The following is a 14,247-nucleotide window of genomic DNA, read 5'->3' as shown; positions in this document are numbered from 1 at the left end:
GAACCGTGAAACCAAGTTTGACAATGACAAAGTCCAGATGTTCTGGATTGAGCAACTGTGGCCATTCCACTGTTTAGTGAATCAGACCTGACTATTATGCAGAGGTGGACAGTAACAAAGGACATTTACTTGACTACTGTACTTAAGTACACTTTTTGAGTATCTGTACTTTACTTGAGTATTATTTTTTCTGGAAACTTTTTACTTTAACTTCACTACATTTGAAAGACAAATATCATACTTTTTACTCCACTATATTTCTGTCTAAGTCCTTGAGTAGAAAGTAGTAACGTCAGTCAGGGGAGGATTTCGGTTTGACCCGATTTTCATTTTCAAAAAAACAAAAAAAAAACAAACTCATTTCAAATATCATTAAAGCTGTAATGAAATGTTATTGCTACTAAAATAACAGTGTCAGGAATATTTGATCCGGTGTATGATGCATAATAGTCCACTACTTCCTTACTCCTTACTTCCCTACAGTCGACGTTTAGCATATTTATGCTCTAGCGCGTCTACAGTCGACGTTTAGCATATTTACGCTCTAGCGGGTCTACAGTCGACGTGTAGTATATTTACGCTCTAGCGCGTCTACAGTCGACGTTTAGTATACTTACACTCTAGCACGTCTACAGTCAACGTTTAGCATATTTACGCTCTAGCACGTCTACAGTCGACGTTTAGCATATTTACGCTCTAGCGCGTAACGCTCTACAGTCGACGTTTAGTATATTTACGCTCTAGCGCGTCTACAGTCGACGTTTAGTATACTTACACTCTAGCACGTCTACAGTCAACGTTTAGCATATTTACGCTCTAGCGCATCTACAGTCGACGTTTAGCATATTTACGCTCTAGCGCGTAACGCTCTACAGTCGACGTTTAGTATATTTACGCTCTAGTGCGTCTACAGTCGACGTTTAGTATACTTACACTCTAGCACGTCTACAGTCGACGTTTAGCATATTTACGCTCTAGCGCGTCTACAATCGACGTTTAGCATATTTATGCTCTAGCGCGTCTACAGTTGACGTTTAGCATATTTACGCTCTAGCGCGTCTACAGTCGACGTTTAGCATATTTACGCTCTAGCGCGTAACGCTCTACAGTCGACGTTTAGTATATTTACGCTCTAGCGCGTCTACAGTCGACGTTTAGTATACTTACACTCTAGCACGTCTTCAGTCGACGTTTAGCATACTTACGCTCTAGCGCGTCTACAGTCCACGTTTAGTATATTTACGCTCTAGCGCGTCTACAGTCCACGTTTAGTATACTTACACTCTAGCATGTCTACAGTCGACGTTTAGCATATTTACGCTCTAGCGCGTCTACAGTCGACGTTTAGCATATTTACGCTTTAGCGCGTAACGCTCTACAGTCGACGTTTTGTATATTTACGCTCTAGCGCGTCTACAGTCGACGTTTAGTATACTTACACTCTAGCACGTCTTCAGTCGACGTTTAGCATATTTACGCTCTAGCGCGTCTACAGTCCACGTTTAGTATATTTACGCTCTAGCGCGTCTACAGTCCACGTTTAGTATACTTACACTCTAGCATGTCTACAGTCGACGTTTAGCATATTTACGCTCTAGCGCGTCTACAGTCGACGTTTAGCATATTTACGCTCTAGCGCGTAACGCTCTACAGTCGACGTTTAGTATATTTACGCTCTAGCGCGTCTACAGTCGACGTTTAGTATACTTACACTCTAGCATGTCTACAGTCGACGTTTAGCATATTTACGCTCTAGCGCGTCTACAGTCGACGTTTAGCATATTTACGCTCTAGCGCGTAACGCTCTACAGTCGACGTTTAGTATATTTACGCTCTAGCGCGTCTACAGTCGACGTTTAGTATACTTACACTCTAGCACTTCTTCAGTCGACGTTTAGCATATTTACGCTCTAGCGCGTCTACAGTCCACGTTTAGTATATTTACGCTCTAGCGCGTCTACAGTCCACGTTTAGTATACTTACACTCTAGCATGTCTACAGTCGACGTTTAGCATATTTACGCTCTAGCGCGTCTACAGTCGACGTTTAGTATACTTACACTCTAGCACGTCTTCAGTCGACGTTTAGCATATTTACGCTCTAGCGCGTCTACAGTCCACGTTTAGTATATTTACGCTCTAGCGCGTCTACAGTCCACGTTTAGTATACTTACACTCTAGCATGTCTACAGTCGACGTTTAGCATATTTACGCTCTAGCGCGTCTACAGTCGACGTTTAGCATATTTACGCTCTAGCGCGTAACGCTCTACAGTCGACGTTTAGTATATTTACGCTCTAGCGCGTCTACAGTCCACGTTTAGTATACTTACACTCTAGCATGTCTACAGTCGACGTTTAGCATATTTACGCTCTAGCGCGTCTACAGTCGACGTTTAGCATATTTACGCTCTAGCGCGTAACGCTCTACAGTCGACGTTTAGTATATTTACGCTCTAGCGCATCTACAGTCGACGTTTAGTATACTTACACTCTAGCACGTCTTCAGTCGACGTTTAGCATATTTACGCTCTAGCGCGTCTACAGTCCACGTTTAGTATATTTACGCTCTAGCGCGTCTACAGTCCACGTTTAGTATACTTACACTCTAGCATGTCTACAGTCGACGTTTAGCATATTTACGCTCTAGCGCGTCTACAGTCGACGTTTAGCATATTTACGCTCTAGCGCGTAACGCTCTACAGTCGACGTTTAGTATATTTACGCTCTAGCGCGTCTACAGTCGACGTTTAGTATACTTACACTCTAGCATGTCTACAGTCGACGTTTAGCATATTTACGCTCTAGCGCGTCTACAGTCGACGTTTAGCATATTTACGCTCTAGCGCGTAACGCTCTACAGTCGACGTTTAGTATATTTACGCGCTAGCGCGTCTACAGTCCACGTTTAGTATACTTACACTCTAGCATGTCTACAGTCGACGTTTAGCATATTTACGCTCTAGCGCGTCTACAGTCGACGTTTAGCATATTTACGCTCTAGCGCGTAACGCTCTACAGTCGACGTTTAGTATATTTACACTCTAGCACGTCTTCAGTCGACGTTTAGCATATTTACGCTCTAGCGCGTCTACAGTCCACGTTTAGTATATTTACGCTCTAGCGCGTCTACAGTCCACTTTTAGTATACTTACACTCTAGCATGTCTACAGTCGACGTTTAGCATATTTACGCTCTAGCGCGTCTACAGTCCACGTTTAGTATACTTACACTCTAGCATGTCTACAGTCGACGTTTAGCATATTTACGCTCTAGCGCGTCTACAGTCGACGTTTAGCATATTTACGCTCTAGCGCGTAACGCTCTACAGTCGACGTTTAGTATATTTACGCTCTAGCGCGTCTACAGTCGACGTTTAGTATACTTACACTCTAGCATGTCTACAGTCGACGTTTAGCATATTTACGCTCTAGCGCGTCTACAGTCGACGTTTAGCATATTTACGCTCTAGCGGGTCTACAGTCGACGTTTAGCATATTTACGCTCTATCGCGTCTACAGTCGACGTGTAATATATTTACGCTCTAGCGCGTCTACAGTCGACGTTTAGCATATTTACACTCTAGCACGTCTACAGTCAACGTTTAGCATATTTACGCTCTAGCGCGTCTACAGTCGACGTTTAGCATATTTACGCTCTAGCGCGTAACGCTCTACAGTCGACGTTTAGTATATTTACGCTCTAGCGCGTCTACAGTCGACGTTTAGTATACTTACACTCTAGCACGTCTTCAGTCGACGTTTAGCATATTTACGCTCTAGCGCGTCTACAGTCCACGTTTAGTATATTTACGCTCTAGCGCGTCTACAGTCCACGTTTAGTATACTTACACTCTAGCATGTCTACAGTCGACGTTTAGCATATTTACGCTCTACCGCGTCTACAGTCGACGTTTAGCATATTTACGCTCTACCGCGTCTACAGTCGACGTTTAGCATATTTACGCTCTAGCGGGTCTACAGTCGACGTTTAGCATATTTACGCTCTATCGCGTCTACAGTCGACGTGTAGTATATTTACGCTCTAGCGCGTCTACAGTCGACGTTTAGTATACTTACACTCTAGCACGTCTACAGTCAACGTTTAGCATATTTACGCTCTAGCGCGTCTACAGTCGACGTTTAGCATATTTACGCTCTAGCGCGTAACGCTCTACAGTCGACGTTTAGTATATTTACGCTCTAGCGCGTCTACAGTCGACGTTTAGTATACTTACACTCTAACACGTCTACAGTCGACGTTTAGCATATTTACGCTCTAGCGCATCTACAGTCGACGTTTAGCATATTTACGCTCTAGCGCGTAACGCTCTACAGTCGACGTTTAGTATATTTACGCTCTAGTGCGTCTACAGTCGACGTTTAGTATACTTACACTCTAGCACGTCTACAGTCGACGTTTAGCATATTTACGCTCTAGCGCGTCTACAGTCGACGTTTAGCATATTTATGCTCTAGCGCGTCTACAGTTGACGTTTAGCATATTTACGCTCTAGCGCGTCTACAGTCGACGTTTAGCATATTTACGCTCTAGCGCATAACGCTCTACAGTCGACGTTTAGTATATTTACGCTCTAGCGCGTCTACAGTCGACGTTTAGTATACTTACACTCTAGCACGTCTTCAGTCGACGTTTAGCATATTTACGCTCTAGCACGTCTACAGTCCACGTTTAGTATATTTACGCTCTAGCGCGTCTACAGTCCACGTTTAGTATACTTACACTCTAGCATGTCTACAGTCGACGTTTAGCATATTTACGCTCTAGCGCGTCTACAGTCGACGTTTAGTATATTTACGCTCTATCGCGTCTACAGTCGACGTTTAGCATATTTACGCTCTAGCGCGTCTACAGTCGACGTTTAGCATATTTACGCTCTATCGCGTCTACAGTCGACGTTTAGCATATTTACACTCTAGCACGTCTACAGTCGACGTTTAGCATATTTACGCTCTAGCGCGTCTACAGTCGACGTTTAGTATATTTACGCTCTATCGCGTCTACAGTCGACGTTTAGCATATTTACGCTCTAGCGCGTCTACAGTCGACGTTTAGCATATTTTCGCTCTAGCGCGTCTACAGTCGACGTTTAGCATATTTACACTCTAGCGCGTCTACAGTCGACATCGGCCGAGTCGCCTAACCCTAACTAGCTTGCTCTCCTATCTAATAAACCAACAGACTTCAGCAAATGTCCTTTAAATGCTTCAATCATGGCCGAAGGAGATCCCGGGCAGTTCTCAAAGAATCTCCCCCAAAAAGAAGAATACATCACAGTCGGAGGATCTCAGACAAATTCCATTGAGAATCCCACCAGCGAACACGAATACAACAGTTTTTATAGAATAAGAGGTGTGGCAAAATGACATGAAACATTACATAATTTCCCCACAATTTGATTGGCTCTTCATAGACAAGCCCTCTTGTTACTAGGTAACCACAAGGTTTCAAGTTTAGACATATGTGTAGTTTCATTTCCCATATTTGTTATTTTTACTTACACAACCAAAGTCACAAGTTTTCGTCAAAGAGGAACTTACATTTAAAAGCATATGAATGTTGTTCCTGCAAGAAAAACAAATGTTAGTAATGATTAATTAAAAAATCCATCACAATACTTTTAAAAACAAGTACTTCTGTACTTTTACTTAAGCAAAAATCTGTCTTTACAACTTTTACTTGTAACGGAGTAATGTTTGACCAGTATCTGTACTTTCACTCAAGTAAGGAAGTTGTGGACTATTATGCATCATACACCGGATCAAATATTCCTGACACTGTTATTTTATTAGCAATAACATTTCATTACAGCTTTAATGATATTTGAAATGAGTTTTTATTTTTATATCTCCGTTTTGGTAAAGTTTTAGTCTGCTTTTGTTATTGTTTTGATGGAAGCTGTTCGCTGCAACCCTGAATAAAAGCTTCAGTGAGCCTCATCTTCTGTTTAATCATCATATAAAGAATAAATAAATATAATATTTATATATATTATATAATATATATAATAAATATAACGAATTATCGGTTATCAGTCAAAATTTTCACATCGGTGCGTCTCTAGTTGAAATGCTTTAAAAAGCGTTGGCTTTCTGCACAAAATTAAGCTCTGGTCTGGTGTAGATCTTCCCTTGCCGATTAACTACAGCTTTTCTTTAAAAGTTAACCTTGAAAACGGTGTGGATAATAAACTAGCAATGGCGTAGCATAGTGAATAGCACTAGCTATTTTATCAGCATTTTTTCCCTCTGATCGTGTTCTCGTTTAGGAGAAAAATTGTCATAAACTTAGTGATAACAAGCTCCACCCATTTAGAGGGACGATATGATTGGTCAATGTTTCTGTCATTTGAAATTTGTCTCTCAATGATTTGCTAGTATTTAGGGTTACACTTTATTTTAAGGTGTCATTGTTACAGTGTAGTTATATATTTAAGTACTGAGTAATATTAATTAACTACATGTGCTTACTATAGGGTTAGGGTAGGATTAGGGTTTGGTTGAGGGTTAGTTGCATGTAATTATGCATAATTTACTGTTATTAGTATGGTAAGTACATGTAACATATGTAACAAGGACACTGTAAAATAAAGTGTAAATTTTTTTTTAAATGCAGCTCATGACGCCTTTAATGAGTTTTACTTAAAGGTGCTCTAAGTCATGTCACGCGTTTTTTAGGCCAAAACATTTTTTGTCACACACAGCAAACATCTCCTCACTATCCGCTGGCTGCCTGTCCCCTGAACACACTGTAAAAGAACGCGGTCTCTCTAGACACCACAGGCTCCACAAACGGCAACAAAAACAAACTGGGCTCACCCGCACCCCGAAACATAACAAACAGAGCTCCAGCCAATCACTGGCAAGAAGTATTTGAGGGTGGGGTTTGGGGGTTTAGTGCGCGTGCACATGAAGGGGGTGTGGAGGAGAGAGAAGCATGAAGAGGGAAGTTTGAATTATGGCCGACACACGACCAAAGAGACGACGTTCCGATGAACAGAACAACTTGCAAGAGGGACAAGGATAAGGAACGCGCGAAGTCCCGAATTTACATCGGAAAAACCTTTGAAAGGTGGCAAGAACTCCGCCGGCAGAACGGCTTCCAATCCGACATAGTTGCTCTGTTTTTGCAGAACAGGTAAATCCATTTTTCTTTCTAAACTGACGTTCATGTTCGCTAAACCAACACAAGGATGTAATTAGCTAGATTTATGCAGTCAGCGTTAACTTTGGTGAATACAACATGTATGTTTCTAGCAGCGATCAATCTCTGTTGTAAATGATCAAGCAAATTCACAATAGGGCGACAATTTGTGTGAATGATTGTTTTCATCCACTGTTTGTTATGAATTTGAATGTTCATTTATAGGCTATTGACAACTTTGACTAAATTTGTTTACGACGCCGCCGTTGTTTATGCTCACTGGGAAACGCGAAGCTAACGTTATCTTGCTATTATTGCGTCCTTGTATCGGAGCTAACATACAGTTATAACCTCAGGTGGCGAAACGATTTTAAGATAATGTTTCTCTTTTTCTGTATTCTGTTCTGCAATATATAAAAGCATTTATCTAACTTGGCGACATTACACATTGAATGAAGTATCAGGTATCAGTAAAACTTAACTTTGTTTGTAGTGACTATTTTGACTTTCCTTTATGCCGGAAGGGAGGGGAGGAGGGAGGAGACGGGATGAGGAGGAGGGAGGGTCTAGCTAGCCTCCGTTTTGTTTGACAACAATTCAAATGTCAACAAGAAGTAACGTCTCCCGACATCGCTTAGAGAACCTTTAATGATAATAACACTGCCTCCTGCCAAACACACTTTAAAAACATACAGCATTCTGCATGAAGTTCAGAAAGAAAATGCTCACAATCCACTCCAGCTTATCTATCATCACATTATACACTCAATGCGCCGTCAGAAATACATTTGACCCATTTTATCTGACAGAAATCCCCTCATGTGCTTTTCCAAATCAAAACTTCATTAAACTTTCATGAAGAATCTGACAGATCAGAAACTTCACGCCAACTTATGATGAAATCAATTCTGCCAATCACGCAGTCACGACAGCACCACTGCACTATTAGCACCAGAACATTCATGGCTTTCATTAAACGAAACGTCAAAAGGACGAACAACAACTTCTTTCTCCTTTTGATTGGTCAGAATCCAGTGTTGATCTGAATGCATGACCTTAAACTTCATCCAGACACACATTCTGTTCTAAAGGGTGTTTAGATCTGAACGCTTATCTAACAGAACAGCAAGGTCGAGTAGATTAGATTGTTTATATAATCTCAAGACATCAAAACAGATGAATATTAATAATATTCATGGACCAGTCTGTTGTGATTGGTCTACTCTGCTCTGATTGGTCAGACGGCCAGTCTGTTGTGATTGGTCTACTCTGCTCTGATTGGTCAGATGGCCCAGTCTGTTGTGATTGGTCTACTCTGCTCTGATTGGTCAGACGGCCAGTCTGTTGTGATTGGTCTACTCTGCTCTGATTGGTCAGATGGCCCAGTCTGTTGTGATTGGTCTACTCTGCTCTGATTGGTCAGATGACCCAGTCTGTTAAGATTGGTCTACTCTGCTCTGATTGGTCAGATGGCCCAGTCTGTTGTGATTGGTCAGAAAGCAAACGCTCATTATCATATCTGAATCTCAGTGGTACGAACAGTAACGATGGCGTGGGTTTTAGCGTATCAATCTCATCAAAGTGGATTTGCCTCGGCAATAAAAACAGCGTCTTCTCGACATGAACAACACGAACCAAACTCTTCCAGTCTCAGATAAACTACAGTGTGTGAGGGCGGGGCTAAGAGCTGTTCAGCCAATCAAGACCACAGACTGGCATTATGCAAATTAGTTACAAACCTATGTAAATTAAGCAGAAAGCAAGTCTGGAATTACTGACGACCCTTTGATCTTTGAAACTTCATTCACAAACAGCTATATTACACATACATGAAAGGGAATATGCCAAAACGCATATTATAGGCACTTTAAATGTAATTCTAAAGAAATATTAAAACAGACGATTGCATTGCAACTTCATTTCAACGTCGCCATTTAAGACTTGGACGAAAGTACTTCCTCATACAAAAGCAAATCTACTAATGTGTGGCTGAGTGAATGAACTCAACAAATTAATTCTATTGTATATAGCCTATGCATTTCCTTTACAGGCAAATCTAAAATAAGGTTAAAATAAATATATTAATATTTAGAAGATATATTCATTAATAGTTCAGTAGCGTGGGGTCAAAGTTAAGTGCTATTTATCGATGCATCTGTCGCTAAACATCAGTCATGCAACAGTGAACAACAAGAGTGTGTGTGTGTGTGTAAGTGTGTGTGTGTGTATTTAGACCAATCAATACACATGAAAGCTCACACACACACACACTCTGTAGCAGATGGTGAAATACATTTAGTGTCCGAGTTAAACAGCTGCGACTGCAATACGAGCGACAAGCTCAAGAGAAACTTGACTTCGGTAACATTTTACATATTTACTGACCAGAATAAGAGCTATGATATACGATGCAATATTGAAAAGTGCATTATTCACATCTGCAGTTCAGGCAAACACAGTTATAATTGGAGAAATTGGAGTTTACCATGGTGAAAGTGGTTTTAGGGACTCATTTACTGTGGTAAAACACAGCTTATGTTATGACCCATTTTTGGAAATGCATTTTTACACAAGATGGTGATTAAAGCAAGGTTAATATCTAACCACAAACTCCACAGAGGCCAAAGGCCAACAGTGTGTTACGAGCAGCTTTTGTGCTCCAACTGGCAGCAGTTTTATATCTGAAACCCTTTCTTTTATCAGCAGAGCCTTTCAGAATCAGGGCAACGGCGACAGTTTTATAAACGCCAGACTGTGCATTTAGCTTAGCTACGGCGTGAGGACGCTAAAAAATGTTCCTAACGCAGCGGCTCCAAGATTTAAGATAACGCTAAATTGTGCTCCTGAAAGAACAACCCTCGTCAAAAGTGCTCTTAATTTCAGCCAAACTGCACTCGAACGACAGGGCCTAAACACCTTGATCCAAGTTTCTTTCACTAAGACACAATGCGTGCTTTAGAAGATGTCGAGTGTTGAAGCGGCTTATTCACAGCAAACAGATTCACATCTCGGCGAACGCCACAGGCCACGATCTCTCACCAGAGCTGACAGTAAATACAGGTCTGAGCGCTTGACTTCCGTACGCCTATTATGTCATTTGCCGTTTCCCTGAATTGAGCATTTAAAACGGCATCAGTTTGAGTTTGACCTAAATTCCTCAGTGATGCAACAACAATCCATGAATTTTTCCAATAGTCACTGCTAAACAAATCCCGGTTCACCTGGGGTAAACAACCAATAACCAGGCATATATAAGTCTAAATGCAATGATTTGCCCATGCAAAAGCTTTTTAAAGGGGTCCTGACATGAGAATTAAAGTTCTCCTTGATCTTTTGGCATATAAAAAAAAATCCTAAATGAAACAAAATGACTGTTAACTATAAAATGCATTACATTATTAGATAAAACTTGAAAGGTTGGATACACGTGCATGCAAAAGATGAAAATCACTGTAGTGATGCTGAGGAACTGAATCTTTCAATGGCATGATGATGACTTGGCAATGCAAATGACCTATTAATTGTCATTTAAGTGAAATTACTTAACTTAAATATACAAGCTTTATAAAAATGATCATTCTAGAGGAAAATTTCAGATGGCACTTTTTGCATCTGAACTCTTCATATATTGATTCAGTATATTTGGTTTAAACCAATAAAGTTGTTCATGCTTCAATGCCAGGAAGTTGCACAACATGCATGAACAGTTTTCACCAAACTTCACAGCCAGTTCATGCATTTAACTCATTAACTGGTTACTAAAGGAGAAAGCTCAGGAATGACCCTTGACCTCCAGCCTAAGGAAAAGTAAAACTTGACACATTGTAGTTGAAAATGCACAACAACAACAAAAAAAAAAACATGAAAACAAACCATGAGCATTAGTCTAATATAGACTGACGACACGAACCAAATGACTCGGGTGCGCGCGCGCCTGAATCAAGTGCACGAAAGCTCCTGTTGCAGGTTTTGTGTTCTCTGGTCCGTACCTCGTTCCTCCTGCTCTCGGCCCCGAGTCTCGTGATGAGCGCCGTGTCTCCGCACACCACCGCCGCGTCCTCCACGAACACGCAGTCCGGCAACGCCTCGTCCGCGGGCAGCTCCAGCACCTCCAGCCCGAGCCGCTGCTTCAGGACCGACACGTACAGCTCGTACTCCTGCTGGACTCTCGTCAGGTCCAGCTCCTCCGGGCTCCCGGTCCGGAGCGCTTCAGTGGCCAGAGACCGAGGGACCGCGCGGACCACGGCGTGCGTAAAGCGCCCAAACTCGGACATCATCACAGCCTCAGCGGGGCTACACTCTCCGGATGCGTGATGTGTGTGTTGGACCGTTTGTTTGTTTTTTGTTGTTGTTGTTGTTGTTGCCGCCTGTTGTGGTTCTACACACACACACACACACACATCTCGAGCTCTGAGAGGGCGAGAACAAACAGCGCGCTGATGACGTCACTGACGCTCCCGAAGGGCCGCGAACCAAAAAAACTATAGACTGAAAGACTCTGGAGGATTGTTGTATTATGTTATGACAATGATCATTGTTGTTACATGTTTTGTTGTTGTTGTTGTTTTTTCTTTTCTTCAAGCATGTATTTAAATAAAATAAATATATATAAAAATTAGAATTCATAATATAGGCGGAGGGTGAACCACTGGGTCGGCTAGATGCGATTCCGCCTTAAAACACACATTTTAAAGGAGGAGGAGTTCTCGTCTGAATTACCACGTCATCCAAGACGTTCATGTCAAAAAAAGAATTTAAGTTTTTTTAGGGAAAACATTCCAGGATTTTTCTCCATATAGTGTCTTCAATGGGGTCCAACGGGTTTGAAGGTCCAGATGTGAGTTTCAGTGCAGCTTCAAAGTCTCGACACGATCCAGCCGAGGAATAAGAGACTCATCTAGACAAACCAGCGGACATTTTTATAACAAAAATAAACATTTATATACTTTTTAACCACAAATGCTGGTCCTGCACGTCCACGACTTCACGCATTACGTAATGACGTTGGAAAGGTCAGGTGATCACCTGACGTTGGCTGAAAACTCCATCTCATTTCTCCTCCAACTTCAAAATCGTTGTTTTACCTTTTATTTTATGTTTTTATTTTTGTATAGGAGAGAAGTATGCGATTTCACGTGTATCTGTATGTGTGAGAGAGAGAGTGTGTGTGTGTGTCTGTGTGTGTGTGTGTCTGTCTGTGTCAACTCAACTCAACTCAAAACATCTCAACACAACACACACCTTACTGAGCACAGCGTTGCATCAGGTTTATGCTCTTTATGAACAGATACTGTGGTTATGTAACCTCCTAAAGTCTGTGCAGGAAAGTGTGTGAGGGTGTGAGAGTGTGTGTCTGTGTTTTGAGTGCATCTGTCTGTCTGTGTGTGTGTGTGTGTGTGTGTGTGTGTGTGTGTGTGTGTGTGTGTGTGTGTCTGTGTTTGAGTGTGAGTGTGAGTGAGTGTGTGTGTGTGTGTGTGTGTGTGTGTGTGAGTGTGTCTCTCTTTGTGAGTGTGTGTGCGTGTCTGTGTGTGTTTCTGTGTATCTTTGTGAGTGTGTGTCTCTTTGTGAGTGTGTGTGTGTGTGTGTGTGTGTGTGTGTGTGTGTGTGTGTGTGTGTGTGTGTGTGTGTGTGTGTGTGCGCATGTGTGTGTGTGTGTGTGTGTGTGCGCATGTGTGTGTGTGTGTGTGTCTGTGTGCACGTTGCTGTGTGTGTGTGTGTGTGTGTGTGTGTGTGTGTGTGTGTGTGTGTGTGTGTGTGTGTGTGCACGGCTGGAATTCCTCTTTTCTATGGACATTCCTCAGTCTCTCCATCTTTCCGTCGAGCTCGGCTGGATCGTTCTCCAGACTTCCTTCACTGCATTCCTCAGACCCCGGGAACAAAGTTTGTCTTTTCTTGTTCCAAATCCACTCAATTATCCAGACCGGTCTAAACATTCCCGGAGCCCCACATTCCATCCTCTCATTCCCTTCCCTCTTTCCCTGCGTTTTTCCATTCCTCCGGCTTTCCCTTCGGAGAGGAAATATGTGTGTTGTGGAGTTCGCAGCTTGGAGGGCCGTAAAAGATGAATGTACTTTGAGCTTCAAAGACCTTTTGGAACTGGTTTTCGGGGCCTAAACACACTCTATAACGGCGCTCTCTGCGTGAACATCGCATAACATCCGCTTACACACATCTAGTGATTCCTTAGTGTTCCAGAACCTGCTGAGTGAGTGTGTGTGTGTGTGTGTGTGTGTGTGTGTGTGTGTGTGTGTGCATCTCAAACGTCTCCATACTGCAGAAAATGAGCTTCTTCCTCAGTGTTTCTGTCATGTTTTCCAGCACAAATATCTAAAAGATTTTGACCGAAAAAATTACGTTTTCATTTTTAGATTTTTTTTTCTTTATCAGAATGGTACGAAACTTGGTACAAGTTTTGGCACTTGCTAAGTGAACACACACACACACACACACACACACACACACACAAAATCATGGACATGATTTGAAAAGGTTAAATGGTCCTGAAAGAAACAGTCACACTTGTGTTGTTCGCACATTGGAGAGGAATGAGCTGAATTTCCTCTAGTGGAAGCGTTTGGTACTGCAGCCGAACACACTCTCACTGAAAGATCATTTTTTGAGATATCAACCTCAAATTTTGAACATGACTTGTTTAGATTTATGGTCATATAAAAATTTAAAATAGTATTTTTGCAACACAAAATTTACTGGACATTACAACAACATTTACTGGAGAAGCAGAATGTCTCTTTATTGAAGCTCATAGGTTTCATTACTGTGCTAAAGATTTACCATCGTATCTATGGTTTACATTAGAACAACACTGTTATCTACATTTATTGTTGTTACTATAGTAAAACCAGGGTGAGAAGCTGGTCTTCCTGCTATAATAAACTTCATAAACTCCTGGCTTTATTGGGAGTGAGACGTTCAAGTGGAGCGTGTGATTTCATGATCTCATTCTGTTTTCTCAGGCACTATTCTGAACAAAACTCATTCAGAATTCCAGACTGTAAACAGCTCAGATTCCACCGGATCGTCTATGGAATGTCATCAGGATAAACACTTGCTCCTTACAGTCGGAG

General features: G+C 41.8%; 1 protein-coding gene across 1 annotated transcript in view; it reads right to left on the bottom strand.

The window, feature by feature from the left end:
- The window catches only part of LOC308686414 (N(G),N(G)-dimethylarginine dimethylaminohydrolase 1-like), a gene marked incomplete at its 3' end in the record, with an annotated part of 62,178 nt that extends 50,560 nt beyond the window's left edge, over window positions 1–11,618 (bottom strand). The window contains exon 1 of the mRNA XM_081394841.1: window positions 11,152–11,618. Coding sequence (XP_081250967.1) covers window positions 11,152–11,439 — 288 coding nt within the window. The remainder of the gene's footprint in view (window positions 1–11,151) is intronic.
- Window positions 11,619–14,247: the final 2,629 nt, after the last annotated feature.

This window comes from Scardinius erythrophthalmus, assembly GCF_964197995.2.
Source record: "Scardinius erythrophthalmus genome assembly, contig: HAP1_SCAFFOLD_258, whole genome shotgun sequence".
Taxonomy (NCBI): domain Eukaryota; kingdom Metazoa; phylum Chordata; class Actinopteri; order Cypriniformes; family Leuciscidae; genus Scardinius; species Scardinius erythrophthalmus.
Note: the sequence above shows the minus strand (reverse complement) of the source record. Positions and strands in the feature narration are given on the sequence as shown.